General features: G+C 42.3%; 1 protein-coding gene across 7 annotated transcripts in view; it reads right to left on the minus strand.

Moving 5' to 3' along the window:
• The window catches only part of klhl22 (kelch-like family member 22), a 136,915-nt gene that overhangs the window by 68,465 nt on the left and 43,212 nt on the right, over positions 1-25,238 (minus strand). For all 7 annotated transcript variants that reach the window (XM_059983313.1, XM_059983315.1, XM_059983310.1 and 4 more), the window contains 2 exons: positions 25,069-25,234; positions 5,785-6,503 (listed from right to left, as the gene is read on the minus strand). In XM_059983313.1, coding sequence (XP_059839296.1) covers positions 5,785-6,503; positions 25,069-25,234 — 885 coding nt within the window. The remainder of the gene's footprint in view (positions 1-5,784; positions 6,504-25,068; positions 25,235-25,238) is intronic.

Genomic DNA, 25,238 nt, shown 5'->3' on the forward strand with positions numbered 1-25,238 from the left:
CCCCCCCCCTGCCGAGAACTACGAACTATTGCTATTGTTATGCTGCTATTGAGAGACAGAGATAAAGCCCAGGCAAGAACATCTGCTACAGATAAGAGGGAGAGAGAGACTGTTGATTTATTGTATTTTGACTCTTCCTGGATTATTTACCTTTCACTACAAGGACTTTACTTTGCTCGTTAACATTCCTCAGGAGACAGCAGGAGTGGCCTGATTTGATGAACACAGTCATTCAGAGTTGATGGATGGCTGAGACCCTGTTAGTAGGGATAAACAACAGGTCTGGGGAGACACCCTTCAGACACACCAGTGAACACTGACTGAGTGTTGTGAATCCACAGAAAGGTGAGGGTTTCGGAGACCAAATCAGGAGATCGGTCAATAAAGCTCACAGTGTTACGGCAGGGCCGCTGGGGACTTGTGCGTGTGTGTGTCCACTCATGCCGGAGTGACGAGTCCACCACAGAAGAATGGTCTAGCTGAAGAACAGATGGGTCATAGCTGAATGACCCTAACGATACGACGGAATAAGGTTTGCCTGCTGCAGCTGTTACATCTCCCTCGCTCTCTCTCTCCAACGATTACAACACAACAACCATAACCACCTCAGCACGCATGTATAAACTGAACTGAATCTTATACTTGTCTATGACAATTCATTTACCCCTAGACATCGATAGTTTGTTTATTATTGCTTATTATTATTCCTACATTTTTAGGTTTATTACTGCTAACTTGTTTTATATGTATATTTGCATTTTTGATACTGTATTGTGTAGTTTACTAATAAACATCTTTAGTTTTGGTACCACCAGACCAAGAATCCGTTGGATTCTTCTTTCTCTGCTGGTCTGACACGGGGTACTTAGCAATATAAAATTCTGGATGAAATTCTGTTAACAAATGAAGACACGTGCTTATGAACGAGAAAAAACACAGCATGTCATTCTGGTGATACCACACAAACATTACAAATGACAAAACTGTGAAAAGGACCACTATATGCAGACTGAGGTATTGCAGAACTGGAAAAGTTGTACTTCCCATGGGTAATACAACAAGACCAGCATAAGACTAAAAGACATTAAGAATTAGGCCATTCAGTCCACCTAGTCTGCTCTGAAGTTCCACTGCATCATGGTTGATTTTTTTTCTTCTCAACCCCATTCTCTTCCCTTTCCCCCATAACCGTTTATAGGTTCTAATCAAGAACCCAACAAGCTCAACTTTAAATATACCCTAATACTTGACCTCCACAGCTGTCTGTGGCAATGCATTTCACAGCTTCACCACTCTGTGGCTGAAGAAATTCCTCCCCATCTCTGTTCTAAATGGACATCCCTCTACGTTGAGGCTCTGCTCTCTGGTCCTAGACTCCCCCACAATAAAAAACATCAACTCCACTACATCTAGGCCTTTCAATACTCAGTAAGTTTCAACGAAATTACCTCCATACATTAACCCTTTAATTCCCAGAATCATTCTCATGAACCTTCCGTGGACCTCTCTTATGTCAGCACATCTTCTCTTAAATAGGCAATAGGTGCAGAAGTAGACCATTCGGCCCTTCGAGCCTGCACCACCATTTTGAGATCATGGCTGATCAACTACTATCAATACCCGGTTCCTGCCTTGTCCCCATATCCCTTGATTCCCCTATCCATAAGATACCTATCTAGCTCCTTCTTGAAAGTATCCAGAGAAATGGCCTCCACTGCCTTCCGAGGCAGTGCATTCCAGACCCCCACAACTCTCTGGGAGAAGAAGTTTTTCCTTAACCCTGTCCTAAATGACCTATCCCTTATTCTCAAGCCATGCCCTCTGGTACTGGACTCTCCCAGCATCTGGAACATATTTCCTGCCTCTATCTTGTCCAATCCCTTAATAATTTTATATGATTCAATCAGATCCCCTCTCAATCTCCTTAATTCCAGCGTGTACAAGCCCAGTCTCTCTAACCTCTCTGCGTAAGACAGTCCAGACATCCCAGGAATTAACCTCGTGAATCTAAGCTGCATTTCTTCTACAGCCAGGATGTCCTTCCTTAACCCTGGATTCCAAAATTGTACACAATACTCCAGGTGTGGTCTCACCAGGGCTCTGTACAAATGCAAGAGGATTTCCTTGCTCTTGTACTCAATTCCCTTTGTAATAAAGGCCAACATTCCATTAGCCTTCTTCACTGCCTGCTGCACTTGCTCATTCACCTTCAGTGACTGATGAACAAGGACTCCTAGATCTCTTTGTATTTCTCCCTTACCTAACTCTACACCGTTCAGATAATAATCTGCCTTCCTGTTCTTAGGGGTGCAAAACTGCTCACAGTACTCCAGAAGTATGGTCTGACCAATGTCTTATAAATCCACATTACATCCTTGCTTTTATATTGTAGTCCTCTTGAAATTAATGCTAACATTGCCACCGATTCAACTTGTAAGTCAACTTTTAGGGAAACATGCATGAGGACTCCTATGTCTCTTTACACCTTTGATTTATTAATTTTCTCCCAATTTAGACAATATCTATGCTTTTATTCCTTCTACCAAGATGCATGACCATACGTCTCCCAACACTGTATTCCATTTGCCACTTCTTTACCCATTCTCCCAATATGTCCAAGTCCTTCTGCAGACTTCCTGCTTCCTCAACACTATCCATACCTCAACCTATATTTATAACATCTGCAAGCTTGACCACAAAACCATCAATTCTATCATCCAAATCATTGACATGTGACTTGAAGAGTTCCCAACACTGACTCCTGCAGAACACCACTAGTCACCAGCAGCCAACCAGAAAGGCCACCTTTATTCCCACTTTTTGCTTCCTGCCAGTCAGCCAATCCTCTATCCAGGCTAGTATCTATCCAGTGATACCATCAGTTCCACAATTTCTTCAGTGACCTCTTTCAGAACCCTGGGGTCCATCAGGTCCAGGTGACTTATCTACATGCAGCCCTTAGTAGCATTCACTTCCTCACCCGACACTCTTGAATTTCTGGCATACTGCAGTGTCTTCTGATGCAAAATGCTTAGTAAGTTCCTCACCCGACACTCTTGAATTTCTGGCATACTGCAGTGAAGACTGATGCAAAATGCTTAGTAAGTTCATCCGCCATTTCTTTGTCCCCATTACTACCTTTCCAGTGGTCCAATATTCACTCTTGCCTCTATTTCACTCTTTATATATTTGAAAAAAATCTTTTGATATCCTTTTTACTTTATTAGCTAGCTTAACTTTGTATTTCATTGTTTCTCTCCTTATAGCTTTTTTAATTGCCTTCTGTTGGTTTTCAAAAGATTCCCAATCCTCTAACTTCCCACAAATCTTTGGAGAGATTGTTTGCCCTCTATTTTGCTTTAATTCTGTTTTTAACTTCCTTGTCAGACATGGTTACTTCATCCTCCCTTTAGAACACTTTTTCCATCATTAGGATGCATTTATCCTGCACCTTCCAAATTGCTTCCAGAAACTCCAGCCATTGCTGCTCTGTCATCATTCCTGCTAGTGACCTTTCCAATCTTACTTCAGTGGTTGGTAAGTTGATGGAGAAGATCCTGAGAGGCAGGATATATGAACATTTGGAGAGACATAATATGATTAGGAATAGTCAGCATGGCTTTGTCAAGGGCAGGTCATGCCTTACGAGCCTGATTGAATTTTTTGAGGATGTGACTAAACACATTGATGAAGGTAGAGCCGTAGATGTAGTGTATATTTCAATTTTAGCAAGGCATTTGAAAAGATACCCCATGTAAGGCTTATTGAGAAAGTAAGGAGGCACGGGATCCAAGATGGCAAAGAGTGGTTGTAGACGGGTCATATTTTGCATAGAGGCCGGTGACCAGTGGAGTGCCTCAGGGATCTGTTCTCGGACCCTTACTCCTTGTGATTTTTATAAATGACCTGGATGAGGAAGTGGAGGGATAAGTTAGTAAATCTGCTGATGACACAAAGGTTGGGGGTGTTGTGGATAGTGTGGAGGGCTGTCAGAGGTTACAATGGGGCATTGATAGGATGCAAAACTAGGTTGAGAAGTGCAGACGAAGTTCAAATCACATTAAGTGTGAAGTGGTTCATTTTGGTAGGTCAAATATGATGGCAGAATATAGAATTATCGGTAAGACTCTTGGCAGTGTGGAGGATCAGAGGGATCTTGGGGTCTGAGTCCATAGGACACTCCAAGCTCCTACACAGGTTGACTCTGTGGTTAAGAAGACAAACGGTACATTGGCCTTCATCAATCGTGGGATTGAGTTTAAGGGCCAAGAGGTAATGTTTTAGTTATACAGAACCCTGGTCAGACCCCACTTGGAATACTGCGCTCAATTCTGGTCGCCTCACTACAGGAAGGACGTGGAAACCATAGAAAGGGTGCAGAAGAGAGTTACAAGGATGTTGCCTGGATTGGGGAGCATGCCTTATGAGAATAGGTTGAGTGAACTTGGCCTTTTCTCCTTGGAGTGACAGAGGATAAGAGGTGACCTGATAGAGGTGTACAAGATGATGAGAGGTATTGATCGTGTGGATAGTCACAGGCTTTTCCCCAGGATTGAAATGGCTAGCACTAGAGGGCATAGTTTTAAGGTGCTTGGAAGTAGGTACAGGGGTAAGTTTTTTACGGAGAGTGGTGAGCGCATGGAGTGGGCTGCTGGCAGTGGCGGTGGAGGCGGAAACAATAGGGCCTTTTAAGAGGGCTACACGGAGCTTAGAAAACAGAGGGCTATGAGTAAAGCCTAGGTAGTTCTAAGGCAGGGACATGGTCGGCATACCCATGTGGACCGAAGGGCCTGTATTGTGCTGTATGTTTTCCATGTTTCTATGTTTGCAGAACAGTTTCGCTGCTCCACCCCTGTAATACTGGAAACTGGAAGAATTAAGGGTAGGTTCACACAATTCCATTCACTGTATCACACACAAAATGCTGGAGGAACTCAGCAGGCCAGGCAACATCTATGGAAAACAGCACAGTCAATGATTCGGGCCGAAATACTTCAGCAGGACACTGAAAGGTCTCGGCCTGAAACATCAACTGTACTCTTTTCCATAGATACTGCCTGACCTACTGAGTTCCTCCAGCATTTTGTTTGTGTTACTTGGATTTCCAGCATCTACAGATTTCCTCTTGTCTATTCGCTGTATTACAGCAGGACCGGCTGTTCAGGGGAGGGGATCACTGTACTCCACCACAGTAATACTAGAAGCTGGAAGATCACAGAGCAGTATCACTGAACTGACAGAAGTGATTACTTTCTGACCATTTTTTAAACAAGGAAACATTTAAGAGAATAACAAGAGGACAATATGATAAAAAACAGCCTATTTTGGACTTCTCAGTTCCTGCCCCAGCGCTGAAGCTTGTATAAACCTACACTAGAAATCACACTGGAATGCCTTTAAAAGGAGGCTATTCCCAATTGACTTAATAGCTATCCACACAGCGCCTTGTTTTGTAACTCCCGCTCACAGAACAAAAATGGATGTTTATCATCCTGGTTCCTGCCCTTATATGTACCCCGGTACTTATTCAATGAACACTGTAAGTCACATGGAAATACAATAGGAATGAGATGTGATGTTTCTCACTCAAAAACTAAGCTCACAAGAGTTCTTAGAAAGCTGCTTAACTGCTGAAACCACTTGTGCTTTCGAAAGGAGGCAGAATGGAGAAGCAAGAGCGTGAACATTCTTGTAACAACTACTGAATTATTAGTTGGAATTGCAAACTATTCTTCACTAAAATGTATTCCCTCATGCAAAATAGAGAAAATAATGATGCCATACCTCCAGCAGCTCACCTCTGCTCTGTACCCTGCAGTGTTGTTGTCTCCACCCACAAGGTAAGCAAAGTTGTTTAAAACAGCAATGCCCTGGTTTGACATTTTTGGCATCTGTGCCTGGGTTAAAGTTTGCCATTCCTGGCTCAGTGGGTTCAGAAACTTGACCTCATCACTTAAATCATCATCTTGGGATGAATACATCCCTCCAAATCCCACCACACATTGGAATCCGGATCGCAACTGTGTCTGTGGGGTCTGAAGCACAGGCTGGAGGATCTCATTCTGGTGGTAAGCCAGGGCATCTGCTAGGACCTCCTTGAGAGGACAAGGACTCAGGCGATTGTACAGTTTCTGAAACGTCTGCTGCTCAATCAGTGCAAAACGGACCATCTCCAGTAGCTTTGGGGGGTCATGTAAGGAGACCTGGTCTCTTTCAATTTCCTCCTGGGTGTAGTGGTAAAGCAGGGCAGCCTCATACACATCGTTCTCTGAGCTTGCTTGCAGCTTGTCACTGCTCAGCAGGCGCTGTACCTTGGCCAGGGGCAATTGGCGGTAGGTCTCTGTCTTGCTGAAACTCAGGAAATTTTCCAGGATATACAAGTCGATTCTGTCACTCAGCTGAGCTAGACTGTAGTGCTCAGCCAGTCTGTACAGCTCAAGTATGTTATCATCATCAATCCAGGAAATGAGGAAGTCAGAGCAGAAATCGATCACCTCCGGAATCTGGATCAAGCAAATAGAAAGCATTCAAAAATCTCACACAAACCCTTCTCCAGTGCTGCTTCAAAAGCTAAGCAGGGTCATAAGCAGCACATAAGCAGGGTCTTCAGCCCACTGTACTATCAAACACTCATTTACAAATTCTGCACTAACCCCATTTTATATTCTCCTCACATTCCCATCAACTCTCTCCCTCACCCCCACCTCCACCAGTACCTTAGATTCTACCACTCATCAAACATTTCTATGTTAAACATGTAGAGTAATTTATTGTGGCCAATTATTCTACCAACATGTATGTCCTTTGGATGTGGGTGGAGAACGTACCAGCTCCAGACAGTGTCCAAGGTGATTGTTAAAGCAGCTCTACTAGCTGTGCCTTTCAAAAGGACTGTAGAGTTGGACTACATTATCCTTCTATGGCAAGAATAGCCATAAGATGGGGAGAACTGGAATGTGATTTTATGATCACATACACATGCACTGAATGATCTCACTTCTTCAGAATAAGAATAAGTGGTTTATGATGATTGGCAGGGATTCGAATCAGCTGATTAGCACCTTTCTTCACTGGGTAGTTCCTTGAGGTTTTGTGTATTGTTCAAGTAGCCAGAACAATGTATTTCTTTCTGAAACAGCCACTGCCTCTCATACTCAAACTTAGATCCCACCATACCGTAATGGTTATTGGGAATACACATATTTCTACCCATGGGAATCAAATATTCATGGAACAGGGCTGTGTTCGATAAGCGCTTGAGTGAGAACAAATAAACAGTTAATAGCACCCTGTCTTTAGCCCTGAAAGTAGCCATGTATACACATTTCTTTCTTTCTTTTGCTAATGGTCAAATTGAAAATTTAAATGTTGAATAAAACTAAGCCATTTACAACATGTTGCTCAGTATTCACTAAAGGGCCTGGGGTTACTTTTTTGTCACTGAATAGATACAGAACTTAATTTGACACAAAATCCAATTGCCATAAGCTAACCAAAGGTAATGTCTAACTGTAGGAAATTTTTTAATATGTCTACAAGATTTGAAAAAAGCATTACCCCAAGAATAAGTAAACTTTTCAGAGGTCATACAGCTCAGTGTGCCTTCTAAAAATTCATTCAATGGAGATGGGTAGTATTGTCAAGGCAGCGTGCCATCCCCAAACTGTCTCATGAACTGAGAAGCTACAGGGCCTGAAGTCTTTCTACTCTTAAAGGACACCAATGAACGAAAGTTTGGTAGTTTCATGGTCACTGCTTCTGATGCTAGGTTAGCTGAATCCGACCATCCCAACTACTATGGTGGAAGAATTAACTCATCTACCCAGATGTCTCCAGGCTTCTGGTCTGCTTTTCCAATTATTTACCCCACCATATCCAGATCCTATGTCACTGCTGGCAACTGCATTGAACAAGAGCAAGATCATTTGGTTAATTAACTTATCCACTGTGTTTCTCTCACAACAGAAAGGACACATATAAGAGATTCTGAAGGTGACACCTCTGTGGGACTATGAATTCTGCAGGAGCCATTGCCTCTAGATGGATGAGATATGAAATGAAAAGTGTGGAAATAACAAAATCTGGTTCCTGTAAATTTTATAAACATTTTCCTGGCTTAAACAGTAACTTAAAGTAAACTGAATTACTAACAGTTATAATATTTTGATACTTGTTGCAAAGACTTACACATGTGGAGTAGGAAGTAACCAGTTTTAATTTGTAGATGAATAAAAGGTGTATTTGCATAAAGCACTGAATGTGATTACAAAGTAAGGTGCTTCAAAGAAACATCAGTTAAAATATGTCAGCCCCAGTCAAAAGAGGAGGGTGCCATGAGGCCAAATACACAAAGAGGTTTAAAGGACAAATAAAAATCAAAGAAATTCGAAGAAGCATTTACGGAGCTCAGTGCCAAGTAAACTGCAGATACGATTGCTAAGGGTGTAAGGCAGGAAGAACAGGTGCACTAGACTTACAGGAACAGAGAGATTTGACATATCAAGTTCAAAGACTGTTATAGAGAGAAAGCAGACTACAGAAGGATACAAGGAGATTCATTGCAGGTAAATTCCTAGAAAGTCGAGTACAGTGTGGGAAAATGGCTGTTCTGTCAGGAATAAAGGAAGTACATTATCTAAATGGTGAGAGATTGGAATGCTTTGGAACTTTCTTCCTCAAAGGGAAACCACTGCATTTGATTACTTTTAAGACAGAGGGAAACAGATTCTTGATGAGCACCACGATACACAGGAATATGCAGATGAAAGTAACTGGGACAGACAGGAATATGGAGCTGACAAGTACCAGGATAGACAGTAATCTGAAGCTGACAGTTACCGGGACAGACAGGAATATGGAGCTGAAAGTAACTAGGACAGATAGCAATATGGAGCTGAAAGGTACCAGGATAGACAGGAAAACGGAGATGAAAGTAACCGGGATAGACAGAAATATGGAGCTGACAGGAACAGGATAGAGAGGAATATGGAGCTGAAAGTAACCAGGATAGAGAGGAATATGAAGCTGAAAGTAACCGGGATAGACAGGATTATGGAGTTGAAAGTAATAGGGATAGACAGGAAAATGGACCTAACAGGAATGGGATAGAAAGGAATATAGAGCTGAAAGTAACCGGGATAGAGCTGACAGTTACTGGGATAGACAGGAAAATTCAGCGGAAAGTAACCAGGATAGACAGGAATATGTAGCTGACAGGTACGGGGATAGACAGGAATATGGAGCTGACACTGTCGGAATAGTCAGAAATATGAAGTTAATCGGAATAGACAGGAAAATGGACCTGACAAGAACGGGATAGAGAGGAATATGGAGCTGACAGGAACGGGATAGAGAGGAATATGGACCTGACAGGAACGGGATAGAGAGGAATATGGACCTGACAGGAACAGGATAGAGAGAAATATGGAGCTGAAAGTAACCAGGTTAGAGAGGAATATGAAGCCGGAAGTAACCAGGATAGACAGGATTATGGAGTTGAAAGTAATAGGGATAGACAGGAAAATGGACCTAACAGGAATGGGATAGAGAGGAATATAGAGCTGAAAGTAACCAGGATAGAGCTGACAGGTACGGGGATAGACAGGAAAATTCAGCGGAAAGTAACCAGGATAGAAAGGAATATGTAGCTGACAGGTACGGGGATAGACAGGAATATGGAGCTGACACTGCCAGAATAGTCAGAAATATGAAGTTAATTGGAATAGACAGGAAAGTGGACCTGACAAGAACGGGATAGAGAGGAATATGGAGCTGACAGGAACGGGATAGAGAGGAATATGGACCTGACAGGAACGGGATAGAGAGGAATATGGACCTGACAGGAACAGGATAGAGAGGAATATGGACCTGACAGGAACGGGATAGAGAGGAATATGGACCTGACAGGAACAGGATAGAGAGGAATATGGACCTGACAGGAACGGGATAGAGAGGAATATGGACCTGACAGGAACAGGATAGAGAGGAATATGGACCTGACAGGAACGGGTTAGAGAGGAATATGGACCTGACAGGAACGGGATAGAGAGGAATATGGACCTGACAGGAACAGGATAGAGAGGAATATGGACCTGACAGGAACGGGATAGAGAGGAATATGGACCTGACAGGAACAGGATAGAGAGGAATATGGACCTGACAGGAACGGGATAGAGAGGAATATGGACCTGACAGGAACGGGATAGAGAGGAATATGGACCTGACAGGAACAGGATAGAGAGGAATATGGACCTGACAGGAACAGGATAGAGAGGAATATGGAGCTGAAAGTAACCAGGATAGACAGGAATATGGAGCTGACAGGTACGGGGATAGACAGGAATATGGAGCTGACACTGTCAGAATAGTCAGAAATATGAAGTTAATTGGAATAGACAGGAAAGTGGACCTGACAAGAACGGGATAGAGAGGAATATGGAGCTGAAAGTAACCGGGATAGACAGGAATATGGAGCTGACATCAGCGATGATACAGAATCCTACAATGCAGAAACAGGCACTTCAGCCCTATTCGACAGCTATATCTCTGAATGATGAAGCAGCCTCAAGAAGCTGAGCGATAATCTCTTTACAGCACGGGATGTAAACACTGTACACAATGTTCGAAAATGTTAGACGTAAACCATGATGGACTTGTGGGACTTGGTTGGGATAGCAGGTATGGTTGAGTCAGATTTACAGAAGTTGGACTATTCAAAGCAGGGATCAGATTTTCAATGTAAACAGCAGGGAGTAATAGGAATGGATAATATATCATGGGACAAGATAAAATATTCTTGGGGATTACTCAGGAGTGAAAATAATCCCACTCTGGTTCCCTGGGTTCTAAAGTGGCCAATGAGGCTAAAATGTCATAATATCCAAATTCTTGAGCTAAGATTTAATGCAAATGACAACAACAGGAAAGTGTCCACCACTGTCAGTTAATCACATCTCTATCTCTGGGTTTATGTTTGTAAATTTAAGACCCTCTCCAGAGCCTTATTCTTCATAGTTGGGTGTGTCAATGTTTCAGCTGAGGCCTAAACTGAGGAACCCCTTTTCCTCCCAGATGGATATAATGGATTCAAAGGGACTATTTCAACAAGGGCAAAAGAGCTATCTTAGAGTTCAGGCCAATAATTAAATTTCAAATGAATTATGGTTATTGTCATATTGGTGGTTGAAGGAGCTTGCCTCACATACAGATACTACATTTTAAAAGTTTTCCATTATCTACACTTGAATGACTATATCGAATTGTCTGTAATCCACTTTGATGTGGCTTGAAACAGTACTAATAAATACATTGTTTCCTTCTTTCTAATTTCCCCAAGATGCAAAATCAAACAAAAATTTAGCTACAAATGTCACAATTCTGCACAAATGAGAGCTCTGGTGCTACAAAATATGGGTACAATTGGATGGATGGATAGATATATTGAATGGATATAATTGCCGCATGATTAGACTGGGTAAATATCACCAAAAGTGAGGTCAGTTCAAATGAAGAGACATCAACAATCCACTGATGCTGCCTGACCCACTGAGATCCCCCAAGGGCAGTTTACTCTGTATTGCTCTGAAAGCACAGCGTCGTTCCAACACAACCATCTTTGGAGTGCACAGCTGAAAGAGAGCAGTCTTGGTGAATAAAGGAATGAGTTTATTTTAAACTGATTACAGAAAGGCTGCAATGGAAGATTGGAAAACCTTGACAACAGGTTATTGAAGGTTTGACCAAGGAAAAGAAAAGTAAGTGTATGACAGCTATTGACCAATACATTCAAGCATGTCCCTTGAGGAATACAGAAGAGGATTTAGTAATAAACTAGAGTAATAAACTAGGGAAATAAATTAGGAGGGCAAAAAGAGGCCTTGAAGGTAATGAAGAATGCCAAGCAGACCAGGTCAGATATAACAACAGTGATAGGGATTTCAATCACTGGAGAAGCAGACAGGTGTCTCTCTAACCAAGGATATGTAACTCCAGGATAGCATATCGGCTCTGTTACTAAGAGCAGGAAAATCACTGAATAGTTGCAGAGCATCTTGGAAGGGGAGGCTGAAGTATTAGCAGTGGTTCAAGCTGGTGGGAAAAGGGAATGAGCATATTTGAAAGAAGTTATAAAGGATTCTTGAAGGTAGTTAACAACACCTTGTGCTAATGAATACAACAACATGAGGAGATGAACGCACAACTGCAGGGGTGGTGCAAGAGGAAAGATGTTTGAGGGGCAGATGAGCAACAGCGTAGCAGGACCAGGAACACTGACCTCCTGAGCGTAGGCCCCAGCTGTTGGAGAAGCCAAGAGCACATGAACCTTACGGAGAATTCAGGAAGGAGCAGAATAAGGAAAAAATTTGGAAAAGTACTAAATGAAACAAACAGATGACAGAAATAAAAGCAGCAAAAAAAAAGCAGAGTGAAAGTACAGAGAAATGTTAAATGGCAAAATTCAATATGCTACAACAGAATGCTAATAATCTGCTATTCTACTTTCTGGAACTTGCATATATTCAACATCTAGCTCACCGTGTTCTGTTTCTCAGGCTTCTTTTGAGAGCACTGTTGCCCTACACCCATGCTCCTTTCAATCTCTGTTTGCTGCACTCACCTTAAGCTTACCGAGTTTATTATAAAACATTTAAATAAAACTAAAAGTGTGTCTGTGTTTTATTAGGGGAAATATCTGATAATCAGGAACATTTATCTGCCTGTTCAGCCCCTAGTGTACTTGATTATCAGGTTTTTACTCAATATTGAAATGCATGCAAACAGGATGGTTGAATTAATACTTCAAACAGGAATAAATGGGTACGAGGAAGATGCCTATACAGAAATGTGGCTGCAGGTTAACTGGAGCTGGGAGTTTAACATTCAATATACTTGAGCATAAAACAGTACAGTAAAAAAACAGAACCTTCAGCCCATAATGTCTATACAAACCATGATGCCAATTTAAACCATACCTCTGCCTGCACATGGCCTATTATCCCTTAATTCCCTGCTTGTTCATCTGTTTAAATGTTATCTGGTCTGCTTCCATCACCCAAGACCTCGGCCTTCACCCTGCCTTGTGCAGCTAGATCCTGGACTTACTGTCAGATTGCCGGCAGGTGGTATGTGACGAGATCTGAAGGATTATTTTAAGTGGACTGTTCCTTTAAAAAGAGAAAGAGGGAGCAAACAGCATGTGTGCTATTTCAGCAACAAAGAGAGAGAGATAGTCTGTGAGTTGCCTCAGAAACTGAAAGGCAGACTTATATGATGGGCAGCTCATGTTCAGTGCTTGTGGAATATATATAAGGTCAGTTGTCTTTGTAATCAGACACGCCGGACACCAAGGAAGACTCTGGTTGAGCTTTGTGTGCCCACGACAAGGGTGGGATTTTTGCTCACAGTGTGGACAAAGGGGTGACCAGTGGAACACTATCGGTGTGTTTAACCCTTGCCTGGGTTGATAGCAGTACCACGTGAAGATGGCACCCTCTTTTTGTGGTCATAGTGGGTGACTATAAGTTTCGGGAGCAGCAGGACAACGTGGAAGATCGAGGGCATCGGCACTGGGAAGACAAAACAACGCCCCCTCTCCCTCTCTCTCTCCAACTCTACTCAATTCAAATTCCAGAACTGAACTGACTACTTACCATACCACCGTAAGACTGCATCATCTAATCACCTGAGCTGGGAGAAGCTTGGGAACTTTATTTACTCACTTATATATGCATATACTCTGCTAACCTGTTTACCTTATCTGGTTTTATATTACTATATCACATAGTTATTAATAAAATCGAGTTTATAGCGGAAGACTCGGACTCCAGGTGTGTCCATTTCTGCTGGTCCTTTTTAAAAGTGGGCTCCTTCACCTCTGTCCCTCTGACTCTCAACACAGGAGCCCCTCAGGGTTGTGTCCTAAGCCCGCTCCTTTACTCTCTGTATACCCATGACAGTGTCACCACCCACAGCCCCAATCTACTAATTACATTTGCTGACAATACTACACTGATAGGCCTAATCTCAAATAATAACGAGCCTGCCTACAGAGAAGAAGTCATCACCCTGACACAGTGGTGTCAAGAAAACAACCTCTCCCTCAGTGCTGCAAAAACAAAGGAGCTGGTTGTGGATACAGGAGGAATGGAGACAGGCTATCCCCTATTGACATCAATGGATCTGGGGTTGAAAGGGTGAACAGCTTTAAGTTCCTCAGCGTACACATCACCGAGGACCTCACGTGGTCTGTGCATACCGGCTGCGTGGTGAAAAAAAGCACAATAGTGCTTCCTTCACCTCAGACGGTTGAAAAAGTTTGGCATGAGTCCCCAGATCCTAAGTACTTTCTACAGCGGCACAATTGAGAGCATCCTGACTGGCTGCATTATTGCCTGGTATGGGAACTGTACCTCATTCAATCACAGGACTCTGCAGAGAGTGGTGCAGACAGCCCAGTGCATCTGTAAACGTGATCTTCCCACTACTTAGGACATTTACAGAGACAAGTGCATAAAAAGGGTCTGAAGGATCATTGGGGACCTGAGTCACCCCAACCACAAACTGTTCCAGCTGCTACCATCCGGGAAACGGAACAACAGCATTAAAGTCAGGACCAACGGCTCAAGAACAGCTTCTTCCACCAGGCCATGAGACTTATTAATTCACACCAATATAATTATATTTCTATGCTATATTGACTGTGGTGTTGTATATACTATTTATTACAAATGAGTATAAATTGCATATTGCACACTTAGAGACGTAACATAAAAATTTTTATTCCTTAGGTACATGAAGGATGTAAGAAATAAAGTCAATTGAATTCAATCTGGCAGCATCTGTGTGAATACTTGCCTTGTAAATTTTTAAACTTTTCACCTCTCACTTTAAATCTATATCTTCTAGTCTATCGTAATTCCATCCTGAAAAAAAAAGACTATTTATCCTACCTATGCCTCTCATAATTTTATATATTTCTATCAGATTGCTTTCCAAATTCCAGAGAAAACAATCCACATTTGCCCAGTCACTCCTTCTAGCTACTCTGCAAACCAGGCAATATCCTGGTAAATCTCTCTATAACCACTCCAAATTCTCACATCTTTCCTGTAATGAGGCAAACCAGAACTGTACAACACTCCAAATGTGGCCTAAAAAAAGCATCAGGACATGCCAACTTTTACACTTAACACGTTAATCAATGAAGACAAGTACACCAAAGTCCTTCTTTACCACCTCGCAACTTGTGTTGCCGCTTTTAGGGAACACAAGATCCCTCTGGATATCATGCTCCTAAGGGTCCTGCCATAATAGTAAGGAAGAAAATGGCAAAATATTTAAACAACTACTTGATATGTTCTTCCATGAAGACAGGCACAAATAGTAGAAAAATTTCTAGAATGCTAATTAGTAACAGTTGTAGATAATGGGATTAATCAGGATCAGCATGAATTTATGAATGGAGGGCTGTATCTGACTAATATGCTGAGGTTGTTTAAGGATCTGACTAATCAAATAGATAAGGATAAAGTCAATACAGTACGTTTGGTCACAAGACCTTTCAATGTCTCATACTAGAGGCTGTCAAGAAAGTCAAAGTACATAGTTGGGGGGGGGGAAGGGTGAAATATCCTGACATGGATTGAGATTAGGTTATTGGACAGAAAGCAAAACATCAGAATAAACAGGTCACTTTCAGGTTGTTAGGCTGTGAGTGGTGAGGTAATATAGGAGTCACCCTTGGTCTATTCACAACCATTATCAACAAGTGTCAATTTATAAATTTACTGATGATACAAAACTAAACAGGATTGTGAGGAGGAAGAAGGAAAGCAGCTTGAAGGAAATGTACACAGTAACATAGGAGATAATATGGAAGAAGTGAAGCTATCCACCTTGGAACACAACACAGAACACCAGAATATTTTTAAATGGTGAAAGACTGGAGATTCCACAGTAACAGCATGGAGGTGAGAAAAAATCCACTGGCTTCCATGGGACAAACAGGAATAGAAACAAGAGCGATGTCAATCAGCTGGATGACAGCACAGACCCAGTGGAGTTGGATAATACATACATTGAAACAAAGGCTATTTAGGAGAAAGCCAGGGGTAAGATTATGTTTGTAACCTTCAAAAAGTTGCAATGCTGTAAATTTAGGATCAAACCCAAGTTAAATCTTAAGTTGAACAATGTTAAACCATGGGATAATTTCAGTTATGATTTACCCAGTCAGCCAGATAGCATATGATGGTTGGCTTGGATTTAATAGGCTGAAAGGTCTGTTTCTGGGCTAAATGACTGTAACACTGCACAAAGATAGAGTTCTTTAATTTTATCTGTATGCTATGACACATGGTTTCAATAACATACACACAAAATACATACACTCTCACTATAATCTGTTCCTAAAAAATCTTACAGTAAAGAATTTAAGCTATTCAGTTATTAAATTACTACTACCAATAAACTGGAATTATCTATTGCTGCATTTACAAACTGGCTTTGTGCCACCTGGTGACTGGAAATGGATATTGCAGAAAAAAATCAGCTGATTACAAAGATTACAAGTCCAATGACATTTTGCTCGTATGCTTTAGAAGCTTAACTTTTTTCTTCAGGCCTATATCAACAATACCCAATGTTCTCTATCTATGTACTCCCCTCCTATGCCTAATTCTCTCTTCAAAGGTCATTCTTCAAACCTTCCCACTTCATCCCTCTAGCACTCCCATGCTTCCAGCAAAGTCCCCCTCCCCAGCTTTTCAGTAACTGAATTCTCCCTCAAAATCCATTCCTCCTGTAGCCCAACTCTCCAGTGATGTATTGTCACTCACCAAAGCCTGAATTTCTAGTACTTTAACATACACAACTAAACCCATCTCTCTAGTGCTTTAAGGCTCCATGATTATCATGTCCTCTGCTGGCTATAAATTTTTCAGACTATTTGTCAAATATCCAGCAGTTAAAGAGCAAAATTTTCTCCAAATGAATCCTGAGAAGAAATAAAACAAAGCGCTGTAAAACTCAATGGATTGAGACATGACGTTGATGCAGGATCTCAGTCCAAAATGTCAATTTACTTTACATATGCAGCTTGGCCTGCTGAATTCTCCCAGCACTTTGACTTGTTCCTGATTCTAGTCTGCTTTGTCTGAATATTGGGAAAACCGAATAGTATACTGATCCACTTTAACAAGTAGGTGTCTTGGGCACTGACTTCCTTTGGCATCCTGCCTGAGTCTGAGCTAGATGCTTTGCAACTTTGGTATCAATCTTTACAACAGGAACAGCTCACCTCTATAGAAACTTTTTCCTCCATGTAAGTGCATTTCTAGATGGCTTCCTATATTCTCCCATGTAAATTTGAATTCTTCCAAAAGTTTACTGCTTGAATCCCTACACAAATCCCACTCCATCCCACTCACAAATATCCCTATCCTCCCTGATGTATATCAGTATCTAGTTAAGCTCGACAACAATTTAAAAATGTTTTCAAATTGCTCCATGGCCTCATCCCTCCCAACTCACACAACTATAACTCTGAAAAATATGTAGGCTCTGCCAATTCAAACCTGCAGTTAATACTTAAATAAATCTGCTGTTAGCAGCTGATGACATGGCTACCGAAGCCCTAACATCTGGAATTCTTACTCCCTCTCTACCCTTCTTTAAAATCTTCCTTACAACCCAGTTTTTCATCAAACTGGTTCATCGTCCTCGACTAACTCAGTACCAATTGCTAACAGCTGTTCCACAGCCAAAGAAATTAGCCTTGTTCTGGGTACCGCAAGACTTAAATCACTAAGTGCACCACCAGGGTCAAATCTCATGTGCCATTACATCAATGATCAAGGACATTTTTGGCTGAGTGTGTATTTTGATTCATGCTACAGCACCAGATATGACACAACCATCATTTGATGTATAGAAGGATCTTGGTGACCAAGTCAGTGCTCCCTGGAAATGCTACACAAGTTTACTGGGTTGTAATCAAAACATATGGCATGCTTGCTTTTATTACTGACTTCAAGAGTCTGGAATTCATGTTGCGGATTTATTAAACTACACTTAGGCCGCATCTGGAGTATTGCATTCAATTCTGATCATCCCATTACAGGAAGCATGCAGACGGACTTTAACCAGGATGCTGTCTGGATTAGAAGGTATGTTATGGAGAGAGGTAGGATAGACTTAGATTGTTTGCTCTGGAGCAGTGAGGTTAAGAGACCTCCTGTTTGAGTACTGTTGGGAGAGACGGCCTACCTGGGGGAAGCAACAGCGGCCGTGCCTCTGGCACAGAGTCCGGCCTTGTGGCTCAGAAGGATAGGGAAAGAAAGAGAAAGGCAGTAGTGATAGGGGACTCTATAGTTAGGGTTTCAGATAGACAATTCTGTGGACGCAGGAAAGAAACTCAGATGGTAGTTTTCCTCCCAGGTGCCAGGGTCCTGGATGTTTCAGATTCTGTCCATGATATCCTGCAGTGGGAGGGAGAACAGCCAGAGGTCGTGGTACATCTTGGTACCAACGACATAGGTAGGAAAAGGGAAGAGGTCCTGAAAACAGGATACAGGGAGTTAGGAAGGAAGTTGAGAAGCAGAACCGCAAAGGTCGGAATCTCAGGATTACTGCCTGTGCCAATTGACAGTGAGTGCAGGAATAGAATGAGGTGGAGGATAAATGCATGGCAGAGATTCAGATTTCTGGATCATTGGGACCTCTTTTGGGGCAGGAGTGGCCTGTACAAAAAGGACGGGTTGCACTTGAATCCCAGGGGGACCAATTTCCTGGTGGAGAGATTTACTAACGCTACAGGGGAGAGTTTAAACTAGAATGCTGGGGGGTGGGAACCAAACTGAAGAGACTGGGGAGGAGGCTTTTGGCTCACAAATAGAGAAAGCTTGTAGACAGTGTGTGAGGGAGGTTAGGCAGGTGATAGAGAAGGGACGCGCTCAGACCGACAGTTTGAGATGTGTCTATTTTAACGCAAGGAATATTGTGAACAAAGTGGATGAGCTTAGAGCATGGAGATATGATGTGGTGGCCATTACAGAGACTTGGATGGTTCAGGGACAGGAATGGTTACTTCAAGTGCCGGGTTTTAGGTGTTTCAGAAAGGACAGGGAGGGAAGCAAAAGACCTGGGGGCATGGCGCTGTTGATCAGAGATAGTGTCACAGCTGCAGAAAAGGTGGATGCCATGGAGGGATTGACTATGGAGTCTCTGTGGGTGGAGGTTAGGAACAGGAAGAGGTCAATAATTCTACTGGGTGTTTTTTTATAGACCGCCCAATAGTAACAGGGATATCAAGCAGCAGATAGGGAAACAGATCCTGGAAAGGTGTAATAACAGAGCTGTCGTGGTGGGAGATTTTAATTTCCCAAATATCGATTGGCATCTCTGTAGAGCAAGGGGTTTAGATGGGGTGGAGTCTGTTAGGTGTGTTCACGAAGGTTTCTTGACACAATAAGTCCAAGTCTAAAAGAGGAGAGAGGATAAGTCTAAAAGAGGAGAGGCTGTACTTGATTTGTTATTGGGAAATGAACCTGGTCAGGTGTCAGATCTCTCAGTGAGGGAGCATTTACAATAGCATTGGAGAGAGATAGAAACAGACAAGCTAGAAAAACGTTTAATTGGAGTAAGGAGAATTATGAGGAAGGAAGCAAGAACTTGGAAGCTTAAATTGGGTACAGATGTTCTCAGGAAAAGGTACGGAGGAAATGTGACAAATGTTCAGGGGATATTTGCGTGGAGTTCTGCATAGGTACATTCCAATGAGACAGGGAAAGGTTGGTAGGGTACAGGAACAATGGTGTACAAAGGCTGTTGTAAATCTGGTCAAGAACAAAAGGAAAGCTTAAAAAAGGAGACTTGGATGGCTCAGGGACAGGAATGGTTACTTCGAGTGCCAGGCTTTAGATGTTTCAGAAAGGACAGGGAGGGAGGCAAAAGAGGTGGGGTGTGGCCCTGCTGATCAAGGTAGTGTCACAACTGCAGAAAAGGAGGAAGTCACGGAGGAATTGTCTACAGAGTCTCTGTGGGTGGAAGTTAGAAACGGGAAGGGGTCAATAACAGATTCTGGAAAGGTGTAATAATATCAGGGTTGTTGTGTTGGGAGATCTTAATTTCCCAAACATTGATTGGCATCTTCCTAGAGTGAGGGGTTTGAATGGGATGGAGTTTGTTAGGTGTGTTCAGGAAGGTTTCTTGACACAATATGTAGATAAGACTACAAGGGGAGAGGCTGTACTTGATCTGGTATTGGGAAATGAACCTGGTCTGGTGTCAGGTCTGTCAGTGGGAGAGCATTTTGGAGATAGTGATCACAATTCTATCTCCTTTACCATAGCACTGGAGAGGATAGGAACAGAAAAGGTAGGAAAGTGTTTAATTGGAGGAATTGAAAATTTGACGCTATCAAGCAAGAAATTGGAAGCATAAATTGGAAACAGATGTTCTCAGAGAAATGTATGGCAGAAATGTGACAAATGTTCAGGGGATATTTGCGTGGAGTTCTGCACAGGTATGTTCCAATGAGACAGGGAAAGGTTGGTAGGGTACAGGAACAATGGTGTACAAAGGCTGTTGTAAATCTGGTCAAGAACAAAAGGAAAGCTTACAAAAGGTTCAAAAAACTAGGTAATGATAGAGATCTAGCAGATTATAAGGCTAGCTGGAAGGAGTTTAAGAATGAAATTAGGAGAGCTAGAAGGGGCCATGAGAAGGCCTTGGCGGGCAGAATTAAGGAAAACCCCAAGGCATTCTACAAGTATGTGAAGAGCAAGAGGGTAAGTCGTGAAAGAATAGGACCTATCAAGTGTGACAATGGGAAAATGTGTATGGAATTGGAGGAAATAGCAGAGGTACTTAATGAATACTTTACTTCAGTATTCACTGTGGAAAAGGATCTTGGTGATTGTAGTGATGACTTGCAGCAGACTGAAAAGCTTGAGCATGTAGATATTAAGAAAGAAGATGTGCTGGAGCATTTGGAAAGCATCAAATTGGATAAATCGCCAGGACCGGATGAGATGTACCCCAGGCTACTGTGGGAGGTGAGAGAGGAGATTGCTGAACCTCTGGCGATGATCTTTGCATCATCAATGTGGACAGGAGAGTTTCCGGAGGATTGGAGGGTTGCGGCTGTTGTTCTCTTATTCAAGAAAGGGAGTAGAGATATCCCAGGAAATTATAGGCCATTGAGTCTTACTTCAGTGGTTGGTAAGTTGATGGAGAAGATCCTAAGAGGTAGGATTTATGAACATTTGGAGAGGAATAATATGATTAGGAATAGTCATCATGGCTTTGTCAAGGGCAGGTCGTGCCTTACGAGCCTGATTGAATTTTTTGAGAATGTGACTAAACACATTAATGAAGGAAGAGCAGTAGATGTAGTGTATACGGAATTTAGCAAGGCATTTGATAAGGTATCCCATGTCAGGCTTATTGAGAAAGTAAGGAGGCATGGGATCCAAGGAGACATTGCTTTGTGGATCCAGAACTGGCTTGCCCACAGAAGGCAAAGAGTGATTGTGGACGGGTCATATTCTGCATGGAGGTCGGTCACCAGTGGGGTGCCTCAAGGATCTGTTCTAGGACCCTTACTGTTCGTGATTTTTATAAATGAACTGGATGAGGATGTGGAAGGACGGGTTAGTAAGTTTGCTTATGACACAAAAGGTTGAAGGTGTTGTGGATAGTGTGGAGGGCTGTCAGAGATTACAGTGGGACATTGATTGGATGCAAAACTGGGCCGAGAAGTGGCAGATGGAGTTCAACCCAGGTAAGTGTGAAGTGGTTCTTTTTGGTAGGTCAAATATGATGGCAGAATATAGTATTAATGGTAAGACTCTTGGCAGTGTGGAGGATCAGAGGGATCTTGGGGTCCAAATCCATAGGACACTCAAAGCAGCTGTGCAGGTTGACTCTGTGGTTACGAAGGCTTATGGTGTATTGGCCTTCATCATCGTGGAATTGAATTTAGGAGCCGAGAGGTAATGTTACAGCTATATAGGACCCTGGTCAGACCCCACTTGGAGTACTGTGCTCAGTTCTGGGTACCTCACTACAGGAAGGATGTGGAAACCATAGAAAGGGTGCAGAGGAGATTGACAAGGATGCTGCCTGGATTGGGTGGCATGCCTTATGAGAATAGGTTGAGTGAACTCGCCTTTTCTCCTTGGAGCGACAGAGGATGAGAGGTGACCTGATAGAGGTGTATACGATGATGAGAGACATTGAACGTGTGGATAGTCAGAGGTTTTTTTTTCCAGGGCTGAAATGGCTGCCACAAGAGGGCACAGTTTTAAGGTGCTGAGGAGCAGGTACAGAGGAGATGTCAGGGGTAAGTTTTTTATACAGAGAGTGGTGAGTGCATGGAATGGGCTGCCGGTGGAGGTGGTGGAGGCGGATATGATAGGGTCTTTTAAGAGTCTTTTGGATAGGTACATGGAGCTTAGAAAAATAGAGGGCTATGGGGAACTCTAGTAATTTCTAAGGTAGGGACATGTTCAGCACAACTTTGTGGGCCGAAGGGCCTGTATCGTGCTGTAGGTTTTCTATATTTCTATGAAATTTTATGAGATTATGAGAGGTATAAATAATCTTTTTCCCCAGAGTTGAAAAGTCCAATTCTCAAGGACATGCATTAAAGGTGGGTGGTATAATCAAAGGAATTCAAAGGAGATGTGTGAGGCAAGTACTTTTTTTTTACAGATAGGTGGCAGGTCACCTGGAATACACTACCAGGGGCTGCTAGTGGAGGCAAGTAGGATACAGGCCTTTAAGAGGCTCTGAGATAGGTACATGAATGTTCAATGAATGGAGAAATATGGACATTGTATAGGCATAAGTGATTAATTTAGTTAGGCATTTAATTACTAAAGAGCCTGCTGTATACTGTACTCTTCATAAAGAAGTTGAGGCACATTAGTACAGACTTCTACAGCTACATAATGGACAGTATTCTGACTGGATGACTGGAGGCACCGATGCACGTGATCACAAGAGGCTGCAGAGCTCACCCAGCTCCATCACAGACAAAGCACACTCGACCACCAAGGACATCTTTGACAGGTGGTGCCTCAAGGAAGCAGCATTCATCATTAAGAACCCTCACAATGCCCTCTCTTTGTTACTACCATTAAGGAGGAGGTACAGGAGCCTAAAGACCCACACTCAACTTTTTAGGAGAAGCATCTTTCTATCTACCAGACCAGATCTGAACAGACCATAAACCCATGAGCACTAACTCATCATTCCTTTTTCCTGCAGTATTTAGGTTTTCTAATTCATAAATGTTTGTATCTTTTTAGTATAATGCTACCACAAACCAATAACTTTCACGTCATATGTCCGGGATAGTAAACCTGATTCTGATTTTATGTTCTACACAACCAAAAACGGATTCAGTTAAAGGGATGGAGAGATGAGAGCTAGAGTGCCAAGGTAGAAAGTGGAGTGATCGTGGGGAAAGATTGTTAAGCCTGCATACAAAGATAGGAATTGCATGGTGGAAATAATTTTCTAAGTTGCATCTATTTTAATACGACGGATATTGCAGGTAAGACAGATGAGCTTAGAGCATGCATCAGCACATGGAATTATGACATTGTGAGACTTGGTTGCAGGAGGGGCAGAACTGGCAGCTCATTGCTCTGGGTTTCTGTTGTTGTAAACATGATAAGGCAGGGGGTTAAAGGGGGAGGGTTGGCAATATTAAAAATGTCATAGAACATTTAAACATTAAAAGTGTTCAGATAGAACAGACTGCAGGGCTCATCTACTGAGGCTATATGGGTGGAACAGAGAATTAAGAAAGGGATAATCACGTTAATGGAATCATATTATAGACCACACAATACAGAGGAACAAATCTGTAGACAGATAGTAGAAAGTTGCAAGAAAAAACATGATGTGGCAGACTTTAGCACCGTAAATCAGCTAGCTAGTTTGTTAGTGTCTCCCCTCTCACTGTGAAAGAACGACACCTCTTTTTCCCTTTATAGGGAGAAAGAGAGCATGTAGTATGTCAAATTGTCAGGTGAGTGATTAGTTTTCGATATACTGCAGATCATGGTCTTTCTTGGGGTCTTTGCTATTGCTTGCTTGATGGGTGGAGGGTGCTGATGCTGTTTTTTTTGCTGAAATAAGTGGGGGAGGGGAGGATCGTAGCTCTGCTGCTTGTGTGTAGGGAGGGGGTGGAGGGGGCTTTAGGGTTCTAACATTTTTACTGTCACTCATTCTTTGGGGCATTCTTGTTTTTGTTGATATTGTATACATTCTCTGATATTAAATGGAAATATTGAAAAAATAAAGTTGTGTGATAATAGGTGATTTGAACTTTCCACATATCAACATGGTCACTTTGGCCTCTTTATGATGTTCCTCCAGGTACCCCAAAACTTCATTCTTAATAATTGACCTCATGGAAGTAGAGATGTCCAAATGACCAGCCCCTTATTTTCTAGCTGAGTTCTATGGTTCATTACTCTGCACTTCTGAGACATCTCTGATCACCAACAACCATTGAGGACCTTGAGTGGTTGACCAGGATATCATATTCTGACAGGTGTCAGATGTTTTTAAACATGGTCCTCAATCAAATTTGCCATGACCCTAAATAGAAACTGTTGAGTATAAGTGTGCCTTTTTAGATTAACTTATAGCCCACATTGAAACATGAAGGCTAGGGTAAAGCCACATTAAAGGAGACTGTCTTGTTGGCTGCGTGTCTTAGGAATATGCAATGATACAAACAACCAACAAGATAATGGCTGTAAGTCAGCCATTTCTACAAGTATGTGAGCTTTCATGCAGGTGGTTATAGCTTTTACTCCACTGATTGCCCCTTCCATTTGTAGGACATAAGTAGATCCAGCAGGTCTGAGATCCAGGGAATTTCTCTTACCCTGCTTATGGGTTTGGTGATAATATATTGTGATTCAATTCTGGTGTAAAATCCATAGGCTTTGGTCTCATGTATCTAATATATTCTATTCCTAACCGGCAGACTTCTTTCTGGATTAAGGTAGGTCATTAAGCCTCTGGGGAAAATTAATAGTCCATTACCTGGATCTGACAAGCGGCCACCAGCACATCCTGCACATTGTCCAGGTTCAGCTCTATCTTAGAAGTGTAAATAAAGTCCAAAATTTTGCACATGACCATGTAGGATATGTCATGTAAAAATATCTCCTTCTCTTGCATCTCCCGCAGCCCACCAGCAAACATCCCCCTGC

The sequence above is a fragment of the Hypanus sabinus genome, chromosome 10 (genome assembly GCF_030144855.1).
Source record: "Hypanus sabinus isolate sHypSab1 chromosome 10, sHypSab1.hap1, whole genome shotgun sequence".
NCBI lineage: Eukaryota > Metazoa > Chordata > Chondrichthyes > Myliobatiformes > Dasyatidae > Hypanus > Hypanus sabinus.